The sequence below is a fragment of the Leopardus geoffroyi genome, chromosome A2, assembly GCF_018350155.1.
Source record: "Leopardus geoffroyi isolate Oge1 chromosome A2, O.geoffroyi_Oge1_pat1.0, whole genome shotgun sequence".
Classification (NCBI taxonomy): Eukaryota; Metazoa; Chordata; class Mammalia; order Carnivora; family Felidae; genus Leopardus; species Leopardus geoffroyi.
The window spans coordinates 95,043,601-95,070,835 of NC_059331.1; the positions used below are offsets into that span (position 1 = coordinate 95,043,601).

At 37.4% G+C, this 27,235-nt stretch overlaps 1 protein-coding gene across 12 annotated transcripts in view; it reads left to right on the plus strand.

Moving 5' to 3' along the window:
• Positions 1-27,235, plus strand: part of CDK14 (cyclin dependent kinase 14) — a 616,562-nt gene that overhangs the window by 501,521 nt on the left and 87,806 nt on the right. For all 12 annotated transcript variants that reach the window (XM_045497022.1, XM_045497019.1, XM_045497020.1 and 9 more), the window contains 2 exons: positions 4,842-4,981; positions 10,537-10,680. In XM_045497022.1, coding sequence (XP_045352978.1) covers positions 4,842-4,981; positions 10,537-10,652 — 256 coding nt within the window. In that variant the 3' untranslated portion in view covers positions 10,653-10,680. The remainder of the gene's footprint in view (positions 1-4,841; positions 4,982-10,536; positions 10,681-27,235) is intronic.

Consider the following 27,235-nt stretch of genomic DNA (forward strand, 5'->3'; position numbering starts at 1 on the left):
AACCTGGGGGAACTTCCTTTCTCTTGCCTCATTACTGGATTAAAAAATTGCTGCTGCTAGCTTGGGGGTTCATTTCATTTCCCATTACTCCCAACTTCTCACTCAACGCACGGAGAGTTCCAAGTATAGTTAGTATATTGAAGTAGACTACAGTTTCTTTACATCACTTCTATATTCTATATTCTTATTTTTTAATTTCTCATAATCCGGTTGAGTGTTTTTTAACTACATATGGCTCAGATGAACTGACCAACTCTTGTGAAGTCATACACTGGACAGTCTAAGCAGTGTGACCCTAAACAAATTTATAGAGAAACTTAAGAAATCTGGCATTACCACATAGTAAGGATATGTGAAGCAACCTGACCACACTGCTCTTGTGGAGAAAGAAGGCATCCAGGTTCTGGACTAACCATCTGGGGGTGGTGCACTACCATCCAGACAGGCTGTTGAGGACTTGTTAGGTTTCATAAAAATGACGTTTCTTGAAGAACCTGGCTGTTGTGTCACTGTCATCATGTTGGGGGTCTTGGGAGAGCTCTAATCTGGTTGTCCTAGCACTAATTGAAGGTGGCATGAAATATAAAGGTGCAGCAAAGTTTATTAGACAAATTAGAGCTTTTAAAAGCAAGCAACTTTTTGTCCTAAAATCCAGCTGTACTTCATAGATACCAGTAGTCATAAAAACTGCGGCTACAGTCAATAAAACTGGTCTACTGGTGGTATTGCCTTGGAAATGGAGCTTAAGACAGGACCCAGTTTATCATACATTATTAGCCAACACATAAGCTTGGTGAATGGTAAATCTAATGAAGCTTTCATAGGAGTATTGATAAGCAGTTTTATCAGGCTTCAAGCTTGGCAGAATTGCAGCCTCTGTGTTTGGATTATCATCGGCCTGTTTGGAAACTTAGCAAAGGATTCTTGCTGTTCAGCATTTAAAACATGCTTATCAGTTTTTATCAGTTGACCTTTCCTGAAAGCGTGCAGTTTGAGTTATAAGTCTTCTTCACATCTATTCACATGCCAGAATCTTATCAATATGTAAAAAATTTTAAGAGATTGGCTGCCAAAATACCCAGCCACGATACTTGAATGTTATTAATATCTACAAAATTAAAATTCAAGAACTATGGAAAACAATCTAGATCTTCTGTGGTTTATCCCTTCAGTCATTTCGCACATTGACGGTAGGGCCCATATGGCTATTTGCCTGCTACTTTATGTTTATGTCTCTCACATTTAAAATTGTATTCATCAGGTTGTGTAACCACTGATTTTGTTGGCTTTTAACCAAGTCTTATAATGATTTTTTAACATCTTTCTATAAATCTCATTTTGTGTTATTATGAAAACCTCCATTTTGAAAATCACAAACCTCTGGTTGAAAAGTTCACATAAAGTCCACATTGTAACAGAAGCACATATCTTTAACGTCTCCAGACAGAAACGTCTTAAAGTTAATTGAATGTTTGCACTTTGGGATGCAAGTTAAAAGAGAGGGTAGAAAGGGTGAGAGTGAGCTGTTAAGTGCTTTTAGTAAAAAGTAGTGCTTGCCTTGTGTAGGACATATTGAATATGCCTTTTAGTAAATACTTGTTTTTAAAGTAAACGTGCTTTGTTCTTGTAGCTCAAATAATTCTTAATCATAAAATTTCTGAAAATTCTGTAATTTTTTCCTATTTTTATTGGAAGTTGCTTGCCAACTTCTGTTGTTAAAAGTGTGAACTTTTTCCTTCTCTCCCAATCTTGTAAAAAGAGAATTTAGTTTCTGCTAATGAATTGAGTAGATGTCTAATATTTTATTTTCCTGTTGAGCTGTGTAACAATATTTGTATACTTGACAACTTGTCTTATGTAATTGGTAAGACAATTGGTGCTGGGCGTTAATGTTCAATCATATATTTATAATGTCTGGAATGTATAATTTCAGTTCTTCAGGAAAAACAATTTGTCAGTGTCCATCAGCTTGTAAAAACTTAGTGCAAGAGTTTAAACATCTAAATAAATACTGAAATGAGAAAGAAGAAAGAAAGAAAAAGCTAAGAGTAATCATTAAACAGATAGAAATAGAATGTGTAACTTCTAAAATAGAGGATGGAGATCTTCAGTTTTAAAATTCAATTTAAAAGAAGGCAGGAAAAGAGAAAAAAACATAAGAATAAAATAGAATGCAGTATTAAGATGTTAGTAGTAATTCCAAATATGTCAGTAATCACAAACTGTAAATGGACTAAATTTTCTCCTTGGATAAATATTAAATCCAGCTATATACTATTTGTGAAAGAGGTATCTTAAAATTATGGATAGGAAACATTAAAAGTAAGAAAATGACAAAGGTACACCAGGCAAGTACTAAACAAAAGCTGAGGTCATTAAATGAATATAAGAAAAAAAAAATGAACGTTAGTCCAAAAGCTTTACTGAAAATAAAGAAGTTCACTACAGAGAGATTAAAGACTAAATTTACCAGGGAAAGATAAAAGTGCTAAACTACTACACATTAAATTACCCAGCTCTAGAATATATAAAACAAAATTTAATGGAATTACAAGGGAAGATTTTTAAATAGAAAGTGAAGACAACCAAATCGTTCTGGCATTCTGATAACGTGCACTTATGGCTTGGGAGAAGATGTCCAAATAAGGTATCCTGGAAGTGTCATATCTCAAACAACTTGGATGGACTCAGAAAGTGGTTCACGAAATGACAGACGGTGATGTTGAAAATGTGGAGAGTTGGAATAAAAGTGGTTCTTGAAATGCAAATGAGGAAATAGCAAGCATTCTAAATTAAAATAATTTTGTGATAATTTAAATATTTGTATATAGCCTGCATATCACAAATAAGCATTTGATTATCTCATCAACCTTAAGGTTTGACGTTAGTCCATTTGGGGAAGGTGAAATGGAATTGTCTTATATCAGTTAATTCTTTATATTTAGGTATTATATGCACTAAGTCTGAATGTAATCGACAGTTATACAGATTGTGATTCATTGCATATTGGAGCTGGAAGGACTGTAGACATAAGGTGGTTCATCACTCTTGTAACAGAATTAAGCCCCAAAACTCAAATCTAGTCTCAGTCTGGCACTGTTCTGTTTCATCAAAGCTATGTAAAATTGATACCAATGATCATGTTCACCATGATTATATATAAAATGTACATTCAATATAAGTGCAGCTTTTACCATGAACTTTACCTAATCTTAAACTTTGCCTTTGGTATTTTAAAAGATGTTAATGAAGTTTATAATAATGAAAATCTTAGGAAGAGGAAGCAATAATATGGATGGCTGTGGCCCCTCTTAAAGGAAAGGAGAAAAAAAACAAACTGTAGAGAATTTAGAGAATGCTTCCTTTTCCTGTGGACAAATTTGTCTTTTCCAGGCTGAGACATTTAAAACCAATCCACTGATAAGTTGTTTTTTAAACAGCCACTACAGCAAATACTGAACCGATCTGTAAGACCTTCATTTATGAAGACTTAGAGAGGCCTCTTAGCGGGGGGGTCCTCCGAGTAGTATTTTTCTTTGCTCTTTCCCTGCTTCTTTTGCTCCCCGAATTCATTACCTCCTTTCCTCTTCCTCACTTTCAATCCTCCCCTCCCCTATAACAATTTTAAATCAATGCTGAAGACCAGCTTGAGTACAAGAAGGGGGAGAATTGTTGGTTATTGAAGAAAGTTCATTGACCATGTGCTTAGTAGCTTCAAGACTTTTGAAAAAATACTCACCAGCAGATGCAACTTGCCCTCACACTTTCTGGCTCTTTCTGAGAGTCAGTGTCCTTTATTGCACCTTGTTACAGCAGACACTCAGGAATCCACGGGTTGCCTTTAGAAATTTTCTGAAACAAATGCAAACCACTTTAGAGTCAAGTAATTGTAGATGGGTTTAAATCCACTCAACGTGCTAATTGAGTAATCCACTTGCACTGCCATTAGATGGAAACAGAGTTCCCTAGGTCAACTAAATAAATACAAGGGTGTGTGGAAAGTGCCTACGAAGGTGCTTGACACGTGTTCAACTATCCATCAATGTCAGCCATTATCAGGAATACTTCTATTATCATTTTTATGTTAATTATCTGAGCTTGATTGTGCTGAGTTGTGAAATAGAGATTCCACGAAAACCAAGGCTGGGCTGGACTGTGTGATCTGGTATGCATTTGGAAGTTGTACCACATGGGAGATTTGACTTCTCTGCTTTTTTGGTAATCTTAAGACACATAGTTTATATCTACCATTGTTTTAATGATCATCTTGAATTAATTCAGCCCCATACATATTCCCTTTGTTAACTTCATGTTAATATTATGATTGTTGATATTTGACAGGGTACTTATGCCAATAATTTTATATTCAATGTAAGAAAATGTAAATTCTTAGAGGAAAAGTAACTTTAGCAACTAGAGAACTTAATAGTAGTTTTATTTTAATTCTCCTAATTATTTTGTATTAACTTTCCTATAAATGTATCCAGATGTGTATGCAATAGGTAGATTCTGTGAACAAATTTTGGTAACTCTTTGATAAATTATCTCCTGAAATTTTCTATCTTGGCACCTTGTTCTATCCTGAAAGTATCAACCCTTTACTTATACTAGAAATGTTTTAAATCAATGAAACGGAGATATCAAGAGTAAAAGCTAGTTTAAATTAACAGATACTCTGAGAACCAACATGAATTCTGCTTCTTTTTATTTTCAGTAGATAATTTAATTTGCTTTTTGGCCAGGAATAAATAAGTTCCAAAAACAATTAGGTGAACTTTATGTCTTATTTAGTGGATTTTCTTGTTTGGTCTGATTTCTCTCTTTTTTGCTTGTGTTTTCAGGCTCAGCTATGTGAATTATGCAGAGGATCTGGCCTCCAAGCTCCTACAGTGTTCCCCAAAGAACAGACTATCAGCACAGGCTGCCTTGAGCCACGAGTATTTTAGTGACCTGCCCCCACGGCTATGGGAATTGACTGATAGTGAGTATGACAAATCTGAAACATCCAATCAAAGAAACCGTATCATTGTAGCATCTATGTGTAACATATTTATAGAAGGATTCATGTTTTTATGTGTGCATATTCAAGATTATGTATGTTTGCATACTCATTACATGTACACATATTTGTGTGTGTATGTATTTATATGCAGGGGTTGGGGGAGAGCTAGTGAGAGATTGAGAGAGGGAGAGAGAGAATGAGGGAAAGGGAGTCATGTGTGTATATATTTAGTGGAATCCTGCCATTCAATTCCTAGCTTACCAGACAGAGGAAGAAAATGGATTCCTTTTTTTGCTATCTCTGCTCTGCAGTCTGCAACTGCATGTCTTTGTATTTGATTATGTATGTGTCCAAAAGAATGATCTGAGCAGTCATAAAGGAAAAGGAAAATATGATTTACATATTTAGTGCTTCATGCATGGAGTACTTTTTAACTGGCTGCAGTACACAGAGGAGAAATGATTCATTTTTGTTTGATTCTCAGAGACCATCTTGGTTGTAACAATAACGGTAAAAAGGGCTGCTATGCAGTGAGCTGACAAAGAGTTGGCAATTGGCTAATGCACTGAATTGACATGTAGGAACCGAAGACTTGTAATTCATTTTAACTACAAATGCTTTTGGTATTCATACAGACAGCTCCTCTCTGGATCTTTTTAAAACAAAACACATTCCTGGGTGGGTTTTTGTTTTGTTTTTACAAAAGTGTTCATATTTACACAGCCTTTTTCAATTACATTTTAAATATTTGGGAGATTTATGGCTGGGAGGATCTCATCTTTCTTCCAAAGTGTGAAACAGAATTCTTGTGAAATTTTGCGAAACACTATTGCAGTAAGAACATTTTTGTTCAATGGCGATGCGTTCTTTTCCAAATGCCAATTCTACATATTCCTTCCCATACTCTTTTCTGACTGCCTTAAAAATTAATATACTGCATGTATGCATAGATATTTATAATATATTTATTAATCCTTGGGTACATACTTACCATACATAACATAAAGTTATTTATGGGTACATAACATAGTTATTTAATCTCCTAGACTTTAAACTTTTTCTCCCATTGTACTATTAGATTCTCCTTGACAACATCACCCTTTATTTTGCAGCTATGTCCCAAGTAACAACTCCTCTGGGTATTTCTACCCTAAATTATTTTTGATATCCCACATTTAATTTGAATTTCTTTTTTTTTACCCTAAACTGTCTATAGATATATGAATCCACTACTCCCCCTTATGCTTAGTAAGTCTTCCTTAACATTTTATATATTCCCAACCCATATTTATTCTATACTCTGCCCTACTTTCTTTCTAAAACTCTACCCACTGACCATTATGCTAGCTATTCCCATTTTTTTTAAAGATAAAATTTCTATGGAAAAATAATGAATTAGTGATCCATCTTCCTATACTGAGAAAAAGAGATATAAATGGGCCCATTAGTTTTTGGCTCATCAGATTCAAACATATGGTTTGTTTTCCTATTTAGTATAACTTGTAACTTAATATCACTCCTCCTTGGTGACATCTCAATCCCATCTGACTCGATGATTGAGTTTAAGCCAGGATTTTGATGGTCTATGAATTCTGAATTCTGTAGTGGTTCTTTTCTGTTAATATAGACTTATTACCCACTTGCCACTTAGTTTATCAGCCAGTGGTTAAATCCAGTTTCTATCAGTAAGTAAATGCCTGCACATTATCACTCGGCAGCAGGCTGCCACCGGAGACAGCCTTGTCCTCGTCATTAACAAGCACAATGTATGCAGAACACCAGAGGGGAATTAAAACCACAAAAAATACCTCAGGGTGGTATTTTTAATATGAGAATTTAATTTGTAATTTCACAGATTAAGAATTTTGGCTGCATTAATCCCTTTATCAGCTCACAGCAGGCTATTTGCAGAAGCATAACCATAAGGCGATATTCATTGGCAGAAACACGTCTTTGCATAACGTTAAACATCAGGAGCAGTGAAACCTTTTGAAGGGGGGAGAATAAAGATGAAAAATCATTATATTTTTAAAGCAAGATTCTGCTAAATGCCTCCGGTAACAATTTTGAGTCACAGAAATGCTATTTCTGTGTCTAGTAGATAATCATTATGAAGCATAAATCCAGTCGCAAGAAAGGACAATCCCAGTATTAAATACTATAGCCATTTCCATTTAGAACAACGTGGTGGTCCTTGTAAACATGTTTACAAAACAAAATTCCTAGGCTTTGGAAACTTCGGGAACCAAGGTGAAATGACTGCTTTCGGGGACTCTGTTATCTAGGTTAATATTCTGCAGACTATATTTAGAAATTATTCAAATTAAATTTCACATTGGTATTGAGTCTTCTAAAAGTTCACCACCTGGCAAGTGGCAGCAGCAAGGGCGTTACCCTCATGTGCTTCCTTTTCAAGGGGATTTGGAAGGAGGTCCACCTGGGAAGAAGTGTTGCAGAACCAATGAATGGATTGTATTAAGCAACCAAGTACTGGTTTAGGTTCATCAATTCCAGGAACCTCCCTGTATTGGTCCGCTCAGGCTGCTATAACAAAATATACCTAGACTGCGGGGGCTTTAAACAATTAACATTTATTTCTCATAGTTCTGGAGACTGGGATGTCCACAATTAAGGTGCTGGCATATTTTGTTCCTGGCAAAGCCTCTTCTAGGCTTGCAGAAAGCCATCTTGCTATATCCTCACATGGCAGAGAGATCGATCTCTGTCTCTCTCTCTCCCTCTTCTTACAAAGCCGCAAATGTCATCATATGGGCCTCACCCTCACGACCTCATCTAACCCAAATTATCACCCAAAAGACCCCATCTCCAAATACCATCACATTGGGGATGAAGGCTTCAACATACGAATTTGGGAGGAACACAATTCAGTCCACAATGCCTACATTCTTAAAGATAGTTTATAGCATTTTTTTTAAAAGAATGTCCACAAAAGGAAAATACTTATGCAAGCAGAAGCAAAGCCAGGTTAAAAGGAGAAAATGGAACAAAAATAAATTAAAAGAGCCTTCTTGGCCTACTTTATTATATCAGACTCTGCGAGAAGAGTATCAAGTGTTATAGAATCTTGGTTACACAAAGCATGCAGTTGTTCCATGGATTAATATAAAAAGTAAGTTGTATGCTTATGTCAGACACTTATTTGCTTTGGAAGAACATTTAACAATATAATATCTTTCTTTCTTGTGCTGTCGCTTAAAATCTCACCAGTTTACATAATACCAGAACTTAGAAGTAATGTGTTAGTGTGCCACCAAAGGGGGAATTATAAATTTATCGAGCAAGAATAGTGATACCTGGGGATCTGGTAGTTAAAGCTGGCTAATTTGGTGGCACCCTGTCATTCTCCCTCTGTCCTGAAACCCCAACAGCCTTGCCCCACTTCTTCACAGAAATTTAATTGCAGGGAAGTAAACGGAGGGCTGATTTAGAAGAAATTCATTACTTTTCCCAAATACACCACAGGGCATTCTCCTGTGTATACTATCAAGTTACATAAATTATTGAAGCTGAACTACCCTTGTCAAAGTAAATGAACAAAATACACTTCATAGCAGAGAGTCCTTGATTTTATTACATTCATTTGCTAATTCACAAAACTCAGATCTGCAGTAAAAGAAGGCCAACAAATTGATGCAGCGAGAAGAGCACTGAACTGGGAATCAGACCACCTGGGTTCTAGCTTCAGCTCCACGTGGTAACTAGCTGGGCAACTTTGGGCAAATGCCTTGGTCTCTGTGGATTTCTGATTTCTTATTTAGAGACCCAGTGGTCCCTAAGGACCTTCTTGTGAATCCTTCTGAACTAGGCTTTGGTGCCTAACACTCTGGAACTGATGTTCTCAAAGTCTCCGTCCTGGTCTTTTCCCAGCCCTCATCTCAGTCCATCAACAGAATCCAACACAACTGTCTACTATCCCTTCCTAGTAACATTTCCTTCACTTGGATTCCAGGACAGGACTCTTTCATGGCTTTCCTTTTGCCTCCCTAAACTGTCCCTTTCAGACTTCTTTGTGGAGTTCTCATCTGCCAGACCTCTCACTTTTAGAGTGCCCTGGAGCATAATCCTCAGATCTTTCTATCTGCATACACTCCCTAGAGCCTACATGATCTCATTCGGTCTCATGATTTAAGTATCATCTACACACTGACAGCTTCCAGATTTCTATCTCCAGTCCCACCTTTCTTGACTCCAGACTTGCATATTCGAGCAACTACTCAACATGTACATGTGGCCCTCTGGTAGGCATCTCAAATTGAATACTACCAAAATTGAACTCCTGATCTATTCCCCCAGACCTGCTCCTCCCGTATGTTTCCCCTTGTCAATAAATGGCAACATCATTCTTCCAACTGGTGAAAGTTGTCCTTGATGGATCCTCTTTTGTCACACTCCAACCTAATCCTTCCACAGACCGTGTTGGTGCTAGAACACACCATTCCTTCTCTCTGCCCCTCCCTTGCTCTCTCTCTCTCTCTCTCTCTCTCAAATAAATAAATAAATATTTTTTTTTTAAAGTTGGTGGGGTGGGGATGCCTGGGTGGCTCAGTCAGTTAAGCGTCCGACTCTTGATTTTGTCTCAGGTCATAATTTCACAGTTCATGAGTTCAAGCCCCACATCACGCTCTGTGCTGACAGTGCAGAGCCCGCTTGGGATTCTCTCTCTCTCTCTCTCTCTCTGCCCCTTCCCTGTTCTCTCTCTAGAAAAAAAAATAAACACATGCACACACACACGCACACACACACACACACACACACCATTTCTCCCTTCTTCACTGCTATCACCCTGCCCCACATCACTCACCATGTTCTTTCACCTGTATTTTTACAGCACCCTTCTGTTTTGGCTGCTTCTTTCCTTTCTCCTTAGTATCTTCTCCTGTTGTTTCCTCTTCCTATAGTTCATGCTTGCTTATCCTCAAAATATGTGCATGGCTTGCTCTCTCACCTCCTTGAGTGTCTGCTCAAATGTAGCTTATCAAGAAAGCCTTCACTGACCTTCTTCCACTCAGCATTTCTGGTTTCTTTTCCATGCTTTATTTTTCTTCATAACACTTACTACTAGCTGATATATTTGTTTGATTGCTTATCATCTGTCTCTCCGAAATGGAATCAATAAGAACAGGGATTTCTTTTCATTCTGATTTATACACTACAAGATTCCAAAATACCTAGAACAGTGTGGGGCTCAATAAATATTTCTCCAGTGAATGAGCGAAAGAATGGCATAAAGAAAGGGCAAGATATGTTGTTTACAATCCAAGTTAATTTTTCTAGATCGGAGAAATAAGAGCATGAATATTACTTCATGATATCGTGATATCATATGTGTGTATAAATCTGTGTAAATGTGTCTGTGGCTGTTACCACTTGACTTTTCAGCGACCAACACATACCACAATATTCCCTGTGCAGGACATCTAGAATTGCATCTCAGTCTCCATTTTCTAAAATGAAAGTTTGTAAGCATATCTATAACATAATATATAAATGGCAACTTTTCATTCTGTCCACAGTGTCTTCTATTTTTACCGTCCCAAACGTAAGATTGCAGCCAGAAGCTGGAGAAAGCATGCGGGCCTTTGGGAAAAACAATAGTTATGGCAAAAGTCTATCAAATAGCAAGCACTGATGAGCACAACATTCTCAAGAGAGCACAGGTAAGATGACCTACTTTGCCTGGAAAGTAATAATGAATAGATATTGAACAGATCTTTTACATGAAATATTTCAGATTGATTTTTTTCCCCTAAATGTCTTATGAATCTCTTATGTTCATTATGGCATTGATCACAGGTTCTACTAAGGAGAGTACAGTTAGTCATATATTTAGGTACCTACTAGATCCTGGCCAAAATTATATTTTATTTATGCAGTCATAAACAAACCATTTCAATTATAAGCAAATCATTTTAACTACTCACACATTCTTTGTGGAGGTTAGAAAAAGGTTAACCTTGAGCGATATTCTAAGTCACAGACTTGCTTTATTTGGCCCACACAATTTTTTAAATTAGTTGCTTTCATTTTAAAATGGAGAGATTTTACAGAGTCTGGATTCTTGGCATTTTTTTTTAAATCAGCAACTCTGGCAATACTGCACTCACATTCCTGCCAGAATTTTATACGTATAACTGAATCATGGCTGCTTCCCTTGGAAAGGATGTGTGCTCCCTAGTTTAGCTTAGCTGCTGTGTGGGCCACTTAGCTCACTTTTGATTCCTACATGGCCCCTAGTACAGACCTTATCATGATGAAGCTTTTCTTTTTTCCTATTCGATTCTTTGACCTTTACTATTCTGCAGAGAAAAAGCATAATCCAAACAAGGCTATCTCTAGCATGCTGGCCTGTTACAGACACACATGCTTCACAGAAACAAGTATAAGACAGCAAATTCTGAAAAGGCTGTGTCTTTATTACCAGATGGAAATGTCTGGGTTTTTTTTTAATTTTATGCCTATATATATATCTTTCTGTTTAACATAACTGAAGTAAATAGAGAACACACTTCTTTGTGGGGAGGGCTTTTTTTAATTTGCTATCCCATATTTGCTCCTTGCTCATGTGGATGTTCAATATTTAAATGTTCTGGTGAATGGAAGGATCTAGATAGACAACATTGCAAGAGTCTGTCTTCCTTCTGCCTCTTAACATGAAATATGTTAACAGGGTCAATTGCCAGCATGGCAAAGAGAACAAATTATACTGTCTGCATTGTCTTCTGGGTGATTTGCCAATACCTTGAGCTATGTTGGGGACTCAGCTTTTGCACACATTCAATGTGGGGGCAAATTTTGACCTCTTGGGAGTAGGGTGGTGATTTATGAATGGTTGGGGGTGAAAGATCCCCAGATAAAACAAGGTGTATAAATGCCAGTCAGAAAATGTTACTAATAGACTTGCTACTACATACACAAGAGTAAGATTCTTCATTCTTCAGGTTATTTCCCCCCACTGGGTAAAAAGTTACCTAGAAGCACAGCTTCATTCCCTCAATGATGTTTGTACTCCCATTCTGAATTTCAGTTGGTCACACAGAGTAAGCTGTGTTACTTCCTGGTTCTGAGACCGGTTTTAATTCATTAGGTTTGTAGCACATGCTTTTCAAAGCATTTAACCTGTATTACCATTATGAGGGCCCCTGGCTTTATAAATCCAGTAGCCAGTTCAGTAAAACAAAACAAAAGGTGAACTTTATTGGTGCTGCTTCCATTACAGCAAGTTTGAACTTCGGTCACAGAGCTGTGTGTCTTTTCTTCTCTGCTCTTTTAGGATCTCTCTGACCTGAGTCTAGCCATTCAAAGATGCTAGAAGGTCTTCCAGGTCAGCTTCTCCTGGCAAAAATAAATCAAGCTGACTGGACAGAAGCATTGCCCATAAGGTCTCAAAAGTTACTAATTGGAAAGAGGCTTTTAAAGAGGTGCTCAGAACTGCAATCATTAGTATTCAAAAGCCCTTACAAAAATGTATTTTCTTTGCAGTATATCTTTTTAAAATAGATTTAAGGTTATAGGAACTGCTTCTTCTAGAATTATTTGATAATGATACAAATATGTTCTTTATGAGTTTTCTCCATTTCACATCAACTTTCAAAGCTCAGATTTATTGTTTTTGTTGCTTTCTTCCAAATCCAAATACCTCGGCTTCATTCAACATTACATTGAAGAAACATCTATGTTTTCTTTTCTCTGAAAAGCTGCAGGGAGGGGCCGGCCCCTGGGTGGCTCAGTCGGTTAAACATCTGACTCGATTTTGGGTCAAGTCACGATCTCATGGTTCCTGAGTTTGAGCCCTGCTTCGGGCTCTACACTGACAGTGCAGAGCCTGCTTGGAATTCTCTCTCTCTCTGCCCCTCCCTCGCTCACATGCAACCTCTCTCTCAAAATAAATAAACTTTAGGGGCGCCTGGGTGGCACAGTCGGTTAGGCGTCCGACTTCAGCCAGGTCACGATCTCGCGGTCCGTGAGTTCGAGCCCCGCGTCGGGCTCTGGGCTGATGGCTCAGAGCCTGGAGCCTGTTTCCGATTCTGTGTCTCCCTCTCTCTCTGCCCCTCCCCCGTTCATGCTCTGTCTCTCTCTGTCCCAGAAATAAACGTTGAAAAAAAAAATTTAAAAATAAAATAAATAAATAAATAAATAAACTTTAAAAAAAACTTTAAAAAAAGAGAAGCTGGATTCTAAGAGTTTTCTGTCAGTTAGCAGAAAAAGAAACCATTTTAATTTCTCACCTTTGTGGGTTTTTAATTTTACTACATGAGGCTGTCTTAGAGAGCAAATAATGCAGTATATTGGCCTGATACATCTGAGCAATGGAAGTTTTTCTGACCAATAGCTGAATATTAATGTCTGTATTGTAGACATGACAGAATAAAAAGTCTACCATAAATAAGAGTATTCATACAGAAAAACATGTAATTCCCTAGATTTTGATTTTGTTGTTGATGAATTAATTAACTGTTTAGAGCAAGCTGTGGCATGTTAAATCTTCCTCAAATGTCCCGGTTCTTTGTAAACCCCAGAGAGATTGGGAAGATGAGGGGTGGGAAAGAAGTTGAGGGCCCAGTGAGGCTAAAACTGTAATCTAGCATTTCAGCCACCTCTCTTCAGGGGGTTGCACAGAGTCAGTGTGGAAAATGCATTGCATCACTTCTTTAAAATGTTTGGAGGACTGAGTAGAAGGGAGTGTTTTAAGTCCTAATTTTCCTGCTCTACCTCAATGCCAAACTGTCTCTAAACTTGCATACGAAGGCCATTTCAATTATTTAGTTAATAATACTGGATTTGCATAAAGTGGCCTTAGTGGAAAAGCTAATGAGAAGCATTTTTCTTTACAGCAAAAAGTAATTTTGGTTTCAGAGTCTTGTAACCAAATTAAATGAAAAGAAAACTACATGCCCCTAAGTTTAAAATGGGATAGGTGCCAGTGGATGATCAAAATACTGTGCTTCCTACATTTTGTTATGCTCTAAAGATATTTAGACTAATGATTTTATAGGTTGTCCCCACTCTTTTTATCAGTATTGAAGGGTAAAGACCATCCTAAAGTCTGAGAGAATGTGCATTGAAATTTCCCTCAATGAAAAGACCAGAAGCTATATTGAGTATCACATTCATTTGCATCACTTATATTTGCACATAGCAATACCAGACACTCCCTGATGCTGAGCTTAATTTTCCAGTCATTCTCAATTGAAACAGGAATGGGACGTCCCGGCTGGCTCATTTGGTGGAGGATGCAACTCTTGATCTCAGGGTTTTAAGTTCAGGCCCCACATTGGGTGTAGAGATTACTGTAAAAAATAAAATCTTAAAAACTAAATAAAAATTACAAATTAATTGAGACAGGAAGCGCCTGGTCAGTCTGTCTACTCCTTTTGCTGAATACAGGTATAAGAATGGCCTCTAATCTTTCAGGCAGATTTTTTTTTTTTTGAAATGCTATGTGCTCATTAAGGAACATCTCTTTTCAGTGAATCAGTTGGTGTTCAGACCCTATTGAATCCATAATAAATATACAAATATCAGTCTAGTACATCAAAATATTATATTTGGTTCAAGTGCAAGAAGTTAACCTCATACATATTTTGGTGACCTTCTTGCCTTATAGCATATTATCTTTCCTAATCAACATGAAATATTATGTGACAATGAAAAAAATGTGTTGACTCAATCATCAAGCAGTAATTTCCTAAAAGTAGGCTGCCAGGTAAACAGAGTAGAATGCATAAATTGCTTCAGAATTTTAATTAAATAAGATAAAGATTTTTAAAGAAAATAAACTCCAGACAGAATATAATGCATTTGTGCTTAAGACCCTCTGGCATCACTAACTGAACATTCAGTAGAGCAGGTGTTCTCACACCCTGAGGAGCTTTTTAAAATACAGGTTCCCAGAGTCCATGAATGGGCACTTTGAGGAATCCCAAAGGATGTTAATACAGGTAGCCCTTTAACCACATATTATGACATCTTCAGTAAATATTCAAGAACTATATATTTATGAAGTAAAATAATCAACTTATTTGGATCAGGACTGTATAAGGACAGACTAGAAAAATCCATCCCTTCCCTTCCTTTCCCTTCCCTATTCTTCTGAGGGAAGACGAACAAAGTAACCATTAAGCCACGTGTGGCTATTTACATTTAATTTTTAATTAATTAAAATTAAATTATAATTTTGTTTCCTCAATAGCAGAACCATGTTTCAGGTACTCATTAGTCACACATGACCAGTGGCCACTTTACTGGAGAGGGAAGATAAAGAATCCTTCCAGCATCACAGTGCCCTGTATCAGACAGCTCTGGTAACAAGCATCTCCCCTACCTGACTTCCAAAAAAGGGGTCAGGAAAATTAAACGAAATTCAATCAGTAAAAATATGCTTCAGTTCTAGATTATAGCCATTTAAGGAAAGCTTGAAACGTCTGAGGAATGGATGCCTTCAAGTGAGAAGACAGGCGGCAGGGTGAGAGGGCCAGAGACAGATGATTGGAGAGAGCCATGCCACGGGATCAGGAGAGACCAAGAGAAAGTGGGTGTTGGGATCTTCCAGGGGAAGGAGACATGGTCAGGTTTCTTCAGTTAGCAGTGGTCTTTGTTGAGGTTGCTTCAGGAAGGTAGGAAGAACAAGGCCACCAGTCTAAGCAGCTGCACAGACAGCCTCACAAAGACTGAGCGTCCATCAGAATCCAATAAGAGCTTCACTTCACTGGCCGTCTTCACCACCACTCAGCTCTGGTAACTGCTCCTGTCCTCTGTGCTGTGACACGATGGCAGCTCACTTTCTCAACTAACATTTTCATCTTCTCTTCATCTCACGGCTCCTGCCGACTTGTTTCTGCTTATTCATGAACCCTGCTTCTGTTGTTTCCCTTTGTCTCTATTTCTGGGGCAGTCTATCACTGAGCTCTTTTACTCGGATTCAAACCTTCCTCACAAGCAGCTCTGATTGGCATTAGCATCATCGTGAAAAGTATGCTTTGAGCAAGGCTGTTGTATCAGTCACTCCATAAGCTGTTGGCTGACTGTAGATTGCTGTAGGCCCAGCACTGAGCCCTGATCCAGTCTGCTGAGCTGTGAACTGGGCCAACCTCTTCTTAAGGAACCGCTCAGAGGATGGCTCTGGGTTTAGAAGTCTTCTACAAAGCATGGAGTATAGCCAGGAGGCACCTTCCTTAGACTGTATGCTACCAAGGAAAAAAACAAGGACAGAGGGACATTCTGATTTTAATGGTGTAACAACATCCTCATTGTGTGATATTTTTGTCGAAAGTTCTTTCTAAGCGATGTTGCATTTTCTCAACTACAGACCCAAAAGGAGATAATACTCATTAATACTTACAACAGTGTAAGAAATTCAAGTATTGGTTATAGCTTTCCTTCAGCAACAGGAAGTTTTCTGGGTCTTTTTCTGCAAGAACTTATTTTCTGCATGACCCTACAGATTTTTTTTTTCCTATCAAACAACTACAGTTTTATTATCTCTGTTATTTCATGCAGTTGACAATAGTTGTGGAAATAACAGGCAGAGGAGGAAACAAACATTCCTGTCCCTCACAGGTTTTACCTGAAAGAATCCTGGTTTTTGTCATTACCCCTACATTGCTGCAGATGAAAAACTACATCTTATTGGGAAATCAACAGTACTTCAAACCACAAATGCATAATGCATGTTATGAACACCAGATTGAGAAGAGGCTGAAATGTTTGGTGGTTTCCCCATCCCACCCCTGACCCCCTTTCCTTAGCTTCCCTCCATCCTGGAGAGTCTCTTATCTGCTCTAAACTCTGATGCAAAATAGGGGGCTATGGACGCTGTCCTTCTCTCCTCTCCCTTCCTTCTCTGCCTCTCCACCCCTCCCTTTCCTTGAGTCACCTCTGATCTATAGACTGCATTACCACTACCAACCCTATGAATGGATTAGCAAAGGACTTGAAGGCCTTTACTGTCTAATCTGCTTAATTATGTCCTGGGATTGTCACAAAGCAGAATGAAAATAAAGTTAAATATATCATGCTTCATCCAAGGTGAATTTTTGAAAGTATTTTTTATATTGACATAATTTCAGACTTCTAGAAAAGTTACAAGAGCAGTACATAGAATTCCTGATACCCTTCACCTACTTTCCCCAAATGTTTGCATTTTACTACATTTGCTTTATCATATTCATTTTCTCTCCCTCCATCCCTTCCTGTCTCTGTCTCTCAGACACACACATACAGACACACGTGTACATACACATTGTTTTTCTAAACCATTGTTTTTACTCACATGATGCTCCAGTACCTTTAACTATTTCAGTGTGCTTTTCTTAAAAAGCAGAATTCAGAGTGACATTTTTTTAATTAAAAATTAAAATTTGCCCTTGCTCTTCTTTTTTCTTTCTCTGAGAGTTTTGAAAAGCAAAATGTGTAAAAGAGGAAGAAACTGGTATGATGTTCCACAAATTGGTTCATCAGTCCATGCTCAAAAATTAGCTATATTTTTGTGATTCAATTATCCAGGTCAGATGAGCTTTCAAATTGTGGAGTGACGGTGGGGGAAGGCACTGCAACTTGCATCTTCTGTCTTTTGAAAACCCAAATTAATTTCTGAGGGACTATTTAGCCAGCAGCATAATGTGAATGAAGCTTTCTTATAAGTAATGGGCATGAGATGTGGTGTGGCTAGTAAGCAAGATATCTGTTAGAATGCTTGGCCAAACTATTACGAAGTTAGCAGTCACATATAACAAGTAGTTATAATCAGTTCAGGTGCTCTATTTTTCCCTTTCATTTAATGTTGATTCTTATGAATTTGGGATACAGAGGGAATCATCTATGCCCTAAGTGCACTGTATTGTATTATTAATACCAGGATAGCAGCTGAGTCCCACTAGACAGTCTTTGTGGTCTGCGGATGCTCTAAGAAGTGTCTGAGCATAAAAGGAGGCTGTTTGAGTTGAAGTGGGCTGATGGTCTAGGATGACATTTGAATGCATGGAGGACAATGTCTAAATGACAATGTCGAGAAGGGAAGGCAAAAAGAAGCTCGAAACTATTCCCATTGTCCCACAGATGCTCATCACTCCTCCTGAGATATTCCTCACATGGAAGCTTTGTCTGGGTAGAAACAGGGAGTGGGATCAGGGAGGGATAGACCCTGGGACAAAAGCCAGGGATTCAGGTCCTTAAACACATTAAAATTCCAGAGAGAGAGCAAATGTAATGAAAACTGCAACCCGAATGTATTTCAAGTCTAACAAAGTTAAACATTTTAGCTAAATCATTACAAGTATATTTAACAAAATGTTTGCAATACTCTGAGATGCTTCCATGAATAAAGCTTTTAAGAACATCAAATTGGTTGTGCAAATGAATAATTTACTGAGTCTCTTTTGGAATTCAGGAGAGATGTTTACCATGGCATGCACACACGCGCACACACACACACACACACACACACACTCACACTATACTCTCACACAGCCAAGTAGAATAATTTTTCAACAGTCCTAGAGTTGTTAGGATAACATCATAGATTATTCAAAGGATTATTTTTCTACCTAAGGACATAATATGCAAGTTCTAGTACAAAAACAATACCAAAGTTGCAGAAATTGACAGAAATTTACCTCTTAATAGATATCGCCATGTATGCCATGCGTGGAATCCATTACTGTACTATTAACTTCCATATTAGGTGATTTTTTTTCCTTTAAATTATCACCATTCTTTTAATGTAGTTTGCATTATGTATAGTGCCCTTGGATTTTTAATTGCTCTGGATTATCATTTTCAATGCAATTAGTAAAATGCCCTCAATTACATATAATAATTACTGTAAATGGGGCTATTGGCCTAATTACTATAAATGAGGAAAGATGTGTGATTATCACGTGCAATTAAATCATGTACAGTATTTATTTTACATTATTACATACAATGGTGTAATGATAACACATAATTATATTGTATCATTCGTTGGTCAACAAATCTACTTCATACTGAGATATCTAGAGTTGTGATCCACTGTCAAAGAGTCATGTACTGGCTCTTTCTTCCTAATGTAATTGGGTTATTCTGCGGGCTGGGAACCCACTGAATAAACTGTGCATAGGCAAGAAAAATATGGAAGGAAAAAATTATTTTATCTTCGTTAATTAAGAATGTCCAGATTGTCCTATGTTGTCAGTGTTAAATCCTCCCTGAGCACAAAGCCAGCCTCCACCATACCTGTTTGTTTTCATGTAAATGTGTAAAAATCAACACCCCTAAATGGTGGCAACATCTAAAATATGCCTAGGAAAAAAAAGAAGTCCTTTCTTCATTGTGGCAAACATGATAATCATCCCTAGTTTACAAATAAATGCACACTTAACAAGCTTATAGCACATAATTAATTCTGCAAAGGATGCTGTTTGGCAGAGTGGGATTATGAGAATTGCATATTGATAGTGGCAGGAGAAATAAATCTATCTTCTCTACGTAAGGTTGGGTGTTCTTGTGTTCTCTAGAAACTGGCACATCTCAGAGGTGTTGCTCTCAAAATGATCTCAGGATGGAAAGAAATCAGTAATTACAGAGCCAGGCATTCAGTTGTGTCCTAATTTTCCCACCAGTTTTTCAGTGTTTCAGCTGCCTCAGAGACTTAAAGTATTCTCATTAGGTAGCTGCAGAGGCAGAGGCAACCGCTTGCCTACTCCCTCATTCTCCTCGTTCGCATTTCCTTTTTTTTTTTTTTTTTCTTCCCCATTCCTGCCTTGGGAGTGACTGTGAAGATCATTTGCTGGAATGATTGGCAGGTTAGAGGATTCGATCAGATGAGTTCCTCTTAGTGCAGGTCAAAAAGGCTAGTTAGCAGGAGCTGTCGAAAAATGCCAGCAGCATTCGAAATGGGAAATGTCATGACTTCGAGGCAGGGGGTGCCACCTGGAACAGAAAGCCCCCAGCTCATTAGCAAGTTACAGGATGTGGGCTTAACTGGAGGGAGCAGAGAAGGAAAGATAATACCCAATAGGGAAAATGATTGTGAAGTGGAATTGATTTCATGTATAATTTGTTTATCACTAGAGGGGACAAATGCTGTCCTCCTGACATGAGCAGAGAAGTATGGACTATGAATGAAGCAACTTAGCATAATCTCCAGGTTGAGGTTTGGATTTAAAGAATGCAAACTTCTTTATTCTTAACTGTGGAAATGATCAGGTCATGTTACATTAATTAAAGCTGACATACTCTCAAATGTTTTATCTGGGCAATTGTGGCAATTCGACAGAAACGGATAGAAATGGGCAACTTGAGAAAAGAAGAAGGATTTTTTTTTTCCTCGGCTGGTGTGGAAGACTAGCTCAGTTGCATACTGAATTATAACAGGGCTGGTGTTTATCTTCAGTGGTTTGCTAGGCTGCACAAATCAAACCAGGGCTCTCGATTCTCCTGCCGTCTCATTTGTAGAAGAGAGTATTTGCCCTTTGGGACATGTAGATCTAATCCATATGAAAATATGTATGTATATTTTAGAATAGGACTGTATCGTATTTTGGCATAATGTTAAAGTTGTAATTTTTTTTAAAGGGGAAGCTCTCCTATTTCATTACTGCCTACTTGTCAGTTCATCTAGAATTTGATATTCTGCCATAAAGCCAACAACTTACAGTAGTCGTAGTCACAGACAAAACTAAACCCAAAAAGGTGTCCTTACACGAAAAATTAATCTGTAGTTTGTAAAAAGAGAATGTAGTAGCAAAACAGAAAAGAATAATGCCTAGCATGTATTCAAACTGAACTCCAAATTTAAAGGTTCCAGTATTTCTACAGTGTATTAAATGGACTTCAGTGTAAAGCGTCCCTCTACATAAATTCCATCAGAAAATGTATTTTCTTTTGATAAGAAACTTTTACGATATCATTTATCTTTTACTTGGAGATCTTCATCTTGTTATTTTAAGTCACAAATACCACAGCTGCAACTCTTTCTGGGTGTTTACTAAAGGATGTTTGCTTAGCATCCAGATTTTGGTTAAAATATATATTTTCAAAATGTCTCTGCCCTGAGTTTCTCTTTTCTCTTAAATATTGAGACCTTTTATGAGGCAGTTATGAAATAGCCAGTGCTTGTTTTTATCAAGCAGCCTCAGACTGCTGTCTTAAGTGACTAGGAATCTTAAAACCTCCTAGTGAAAACACTGGTGGAAAATTCATTCTGTTCTGTATTCAGCATAAAAAGCTTAGCATTAAGCTACTGAATATAGCTGTCAAGATATACTGCATTAGTTTTGTCAAATGTAAAAATTTAAACATCACTGTGAATCCACTCATCCCCTCATTTGGGAGTTTCATTGTGTGGTCCAGAAGCTGGCCTTTGGGGGAAAAAAAATGAAATACTATTTGAAATGGTTCACCTAAAGTTAAGATTTTTTTTTATTCTGCCACAGTAACTCAATTTGTTAATAACTGACAGATGTGTTAGAAAAAATGAATAAATCAACTACTTTGAGAGAAAGCACTGTCAAAGAATTATTTTAAGAAGAGAATTGAGACTGGTCGTCTACAAGTGGATTTCCCAGTGTTCAGACTAGCTTTTCAACTCAGATGCCCTTCCCTCTCAAGATGGGCAAGCCAGAGATGTCAGGCCGTGCAGACCTAGGGGTGCATGGTGGTATTTCTGTGCGCCTGATCTCATTTCCCACCCTCTTCTCCATTCCCTGCCCTCAACTTGGCCTTCCACAGTGGGCTCTGCTTTCATAGACTTTGTACAATCTCCACTGTTTTACATTCTTCTCAATGAATCTTCTCTCCATTAACTGAAATAGTATGATACTGACGTTCTTATGTTTGTCATCCCCTTTGTTGAATGTTTTCTTTTAGATTGAGTGATCTCATTGTTAAAAGTTTCACCTTCAGATGTGTGGGTTCCCCTCCTATAAGGTCCCTTGGTTCCGAAGAAAAGAAATGGTATCCTCATAACTGTCCTCTGTATCAGCAGTTCTCAACGTGTGGGCTGTAGACTCGGGGGAATCCCCAGGGGCTCCATGGGGGTCAAAATTATTTTCATAATAAAGCTAAGATGTCCTTTGCCTTTTGCACCGTGTTGACATTTTCAGTAGTGGTGCAAAAGCAATGGTAAGTAAAACTCCTGGCTCCTCAGCATGAATCATGGTGTGATATTTTGTTGTCATTGTTGTTGTTACCACTACATAATTGTTTTCCAGAGGCAGATTTGCCTAATAATGTTCTTTATGAAGACCTAAAAATTATTAATTTTTGTAAACCTCTCCCTTTGAGTAAACGTCTTCTTAATATTCTGTGTGACTAACTGGGAAGTTTGTGTAAGCCATATTTGTATATCTAATTACTGTGACTATCTCAAGGAAAAGCTCTGGTGCAGGTGTTTGAGTTGCAGGGTTTACTAGCTGTTTTTTTTTCCCTGGCAGACATCTTCTCAAAAATGAAAAAAAAGTGAGTCTGTCACCCAAAGAAAACCACTGACAGCATTTGCTGTCAGTGATAAAATTAAAGCTTTCAATAGAAAATTAGAATTTGGGGAAACTATAGACAACTTTATATACTCCTGTGAGCTTGACAATTTCCCAAACACTTCTCAAGTGAGGTAGGTGGTGATTACACAAATGTGATGTTTTTATATTGCATCGGGAAGTAGGTCATTGTTTGAAAAATCTGTATAACTCATTGCATCAGTATTTTCCAAATTACCAATGAATGATTTTAGAAAGTCATTACATGGAAAAAATATTTACTGGAAGTATGAAATAAACCAGCAGATTTTAAAATAACAGAATACAAAGAATTCATTGATACCATTTCAGATTTCCCAATGCAACTGACCCTTAAGAAATTACCACTTGTTGAGTTTTGTTGTAGTATAAAAGAGTATATATCTAAGATTATCTGAAGGGGCTATTAAATACTTTTTTTTCTTTTCCAACTGTGTATCTGTGAGAGCCCATGTTTTCTTCAGTTGCTTCAACCAAAACAACATATCATAGGACAGATTAAATGCAGAAGCAGTTATGAGAATCCAACTGTTTTATATTCAGCTAGACATTTTTAAAAAATCTGCATTATTGTAAAGTAGTGCCATCCCCTCACTTTTCTGTTTGGAAAGCATAGTTATTTTTATTAAAAAAAATTTCATGTTAACATGTAATCTGTTTTTAATGAATTAATAAATTAATATTTTAAATTATCAATTTTAATATCAAATATGAAATATGGTAAATATCAAAGGCTATAATGCATATAAACAAAAGATTATGGGGGGTCCTCTATACTTTTTAAGAGTGTAAAATGTCCTTTAAGGCCCAAATATGTGAAAGTCAATACTCTATATCAGCAGTGCTATTCATTAACTCTAACATGCCAGTTATGTTGGTAATATTTTTCCCCTTTGAATAAATTACTATTTGGGGAAGTTTTCTTTCATTATAAAATTATCCCAGTCTAACCATCTAATTAAATATCACAGTTTTTCAATTTACAATGGGTACAAATTCTCATTCTTGTGTTCACACAGACACCATTTGAAAATCAGAGCAGAGTACCCTTGACGATTAGTAAGCCAATTCTTGTGGTTTTTAAAATTTTTTTATCTTGTTTTATTTTTTATTTTTTAAAATTTATATCCAAATTAGTTAGCATATAGTGCAACAATGATTTCAGGAGTAGATTCCTTAGTGCCCCTTACCCATTTAGCCAATCCCCCCTCCCACAATCCCTCCTGTAACCCTCAGTTTGTTCTCCATATTTATGAGTCTCTTCTGTTTTGTCCCCCTCCCTGTTTTTATATTATTTTTGTTTCCCTTCCCTTATGTTCATCTGTTTTGTCTCTTAAAGTCCTCATATGAGTGAAGTCATAGGATTTTTGTCTTTCTCTGACTAATTTCACGTAGCATAATACCATCCAGTTCCATCCACATAGTTGCAAATGGCAAGATTTCATTCTTTTTGATTGCCGAGTAACACTCCATTGTATGTATATACCACATCTTCTTTATCCATTCATCCATCGATGGACATTTGGGTTCTATCCATACTTTGGCTGTTCTTGATAGTGCTGCTATAAACATGGGGGTGCATGTGTCCCTTCAAAACAGCATACCTATATCCTTTGAATAAATACCTAGTAGTGAAATTGCTGGGTCGTAGGGAAGTTCTATTTTTAATTTTTTGAGGAAACTCCATACTGTTTTCCAGAGTGGCTGCACCAGCTTGCATTCCCACCAACAATGCAAAACAGATCCTCTTTCTCCGCATCCTCGCCAACATCTGTTGTTGTCTGAATTGTTAATGTTAGCCGTTCTGACAGGTGTAAGGTGGTATCTCATTGTGGTTTTGATTTCTATTTCCCTGATGATGAGTGATGTTGAGCATTTTTTCATGTGTTGGTTAGCCATCTGGATATCTTCTTTGCAGAAGTGTCTATTTATGTCTTTTGCCCATTTCTTCACTGGATTATTTGTTTTTTGGGTATTGAGTTTGATAAGTTCTTTATAGATTTTTGATACTAACCCTTTATCTGATATGTCATTTGCAAATATCTTCTCCCATTCTGTCGGTTGCCTTTTGGTTTTGCTGATTGTTTCCTTTGCTGTGCAGAAGCTTTTTATATTTGATGAGGTCCCAGTAGCTCATTTTTGCTTTTGTTTCTCTTGCCTCCAGAGACGTGTTGAGTAAGAAGTTGCTGCGGCCAAGATCAGAGAGGTTTTTGCCTGCCTTCTCCTCAAGGATTTTGATGGCTTCCTGTCTTACATTTAGGTCTTTCATCCATTTTGAGTTTATTTTTGTGTCTGGTGTAAGAAAGTGGTCCAGGTTCATTCTTCTGCATGTCGCTGTCCAGTTTTCCCAGCACGGCTTGCTGAAGAGACTGTCTTTATTCCATTGGATATTCTTTGCTGCTTTGTCAAAGATTAGTTGGCCATATGTTTGTGGGTCCATTTCCGGGTTCTCTATTCCGTTTCATTGATCTGAGTGTCTGTTCTTGGGCCAGTACCATACTGTCTTGATGATTACAGTTTTGTAGTATAGCTTGAAGTCTGGGATTGTTGATGCCTCCTGCTTTGGTTTTCTTTTTCAAGATTGCTTTGGCTACTCAGGGTCTTTTCTGGTTCCATACAAATTTTAGGATTGTTTGTTCTAGCTCTGTGAAGAATGCTGGTGTTATTTTATTAGGGATTGCATTAAATATGTAGATTGCTTTGGGTAGTATCCACATTTTAACATTTGTTCTTCCTATCCAGGAGCATGGAATCTTTTTCCATTTTTTTTTTATGTCTTCTTCAATTTCTTTCATAAGCTTTCTATAGTTTTCAGTGTATAGATTTTTCACCTCTTTGGTTAGATTTATTCCTAGGTATCTTATGGATTTTTGTGCAACTATAAATAGGATCGATTCCTTGATTTCTCTTTCTGTCGCTTCATTATTGGTGTATAGGAATGCAACTGATTTCTGTGCGTTGATTTTATATCCTGCAACTTTGCTGAATTCATGAATCAATTCTAGCACTTATTTGGTGGAATCTTTTGGGTTTTCCATATAGAGTATCATGTCATCTGCGAAGAGTGAAAGTTTGACCTCCCCCTGGCTGATTTGGATGCCTTTTATTTCTTTGTGTTGTCTCATTGCAGAGGTTAAGGCTTCTAATACTATGTTGAATTATAGTGGCAAGAGTGGACATCCCTGTCTTGTTCCTGACCTTAGGGGGCAAGCTCTCAGTTTTTCACCATTGAGGATATTAGCATTGGGTCATTCATACATGGCTTTCATGATCTCAAGGTATGCTCCTTCTATCCCTACTTTCTTGAGGGTTTTTATCAAGAAAGGATGCTGTATTTTGTCAAATGCTTTCTTCGCATCTATTGAGAGGATCATATGGTTCTTGTCCTTTCTTTTATTGATGTGATGAATCACGTTAATTGTTTGGCAGATATTGAATCAGCCCCGCATCCCAGGTATAAATCCCACTTGGTCGTGGTGAATAATTTTTTTAACCGTATTGTTGGATCCAGTTGGCTAATATCTTGGTGAGGATTTTTGCATCCATGTTCATCAGAGAAATTGGTCTATAGTTCTTTTCAGTGAGGTCTCTGTCTGGTTTTGGAATCAAGGTAATGCTGGCTTCATAGAAAGAGGTTGGAAGTTTTCCTTCCATTTCTATTTTTGGAACACCTTCAAGAGAATAGGTGTTAACTCTTCCTTAAATGTTTACTAGAATTCCCCTGGAAAGCCATCTGGCCCTGGACTCTTGTTTTTTGGCAGATTTTTGATTACTAGTTCGATTTCTTTACTGGTTATGGGTCTGTTCAAATTTTCTGTTTCTTCCTGTTTCAGTTTCTGTAGTGTATATGTTTCTAGGAATTTGTCCATGTCTTCCAGATTGCCCATTTTGTTGGCACATAGTTTCTCATAATATTCTCTTATTATTTTTTTATCTCTGCTGTGTTAATTGTGATCTCTCCTCTTCCATTCTTGATTTTATTTATTTGGGTCCTTTCCTTTTTCTTTTTGATCAAACTGGCTAGTGGTTTATCAATTTTGTTAATTCTTTCAAAGAACCAGCCTCTGGTTTCATTGATCTGTTCTACTGTTTTTTTGGTTTTGGTAGCATTAGTTTCTGCTCTAATCTTTATTTCCTGTCTTCTGCTGGTTTGGGGTTTTATTTGCTTTTCCTTTTCCAGCTCCTTAAGGCATAAGGTTAGGTTGTGTATCTGAGATCTTTCTTCCTTCTTTAGGAAGGCCTGGATTGCTATATACTCTCCGCTTATGACCACCTTTGCTGTGTCCCAGAGGTTTTGGGTTGTGGCGTTATCATTTTCATTGACTTCCATATACTTTTTAATTTCCTCTTTAACTTGTTGGTTAGCCCATTCATTCTTTAGTAGGATGTTCTTCAGTCTCCAAGTATTTGTTACCTTTCCAAATTTTTACTTGTGGTTGATTTTGACTTTCATAGCATGGTGGTCTGAAAATATGCATGGTATGATCTTGATCTTTTTGTACTTACTTAGGGCTGATTTGTGTCCCAGTATATATGGTCTATTCCAGAGAATGTTCCATGTGCACTGGAGAAGAATGTATATTGTGCTGCTTTAGGATGAATAGTTCTGAATATATCTGTTAAGTCCATCTGGTCCAGTGTGTCATTCAAAGCCATGGTTTCCTTGTTGATTTTTTTATTAGATGATCTGTCCATTGCTGTGAGTGGGGTGTTGAAGTCT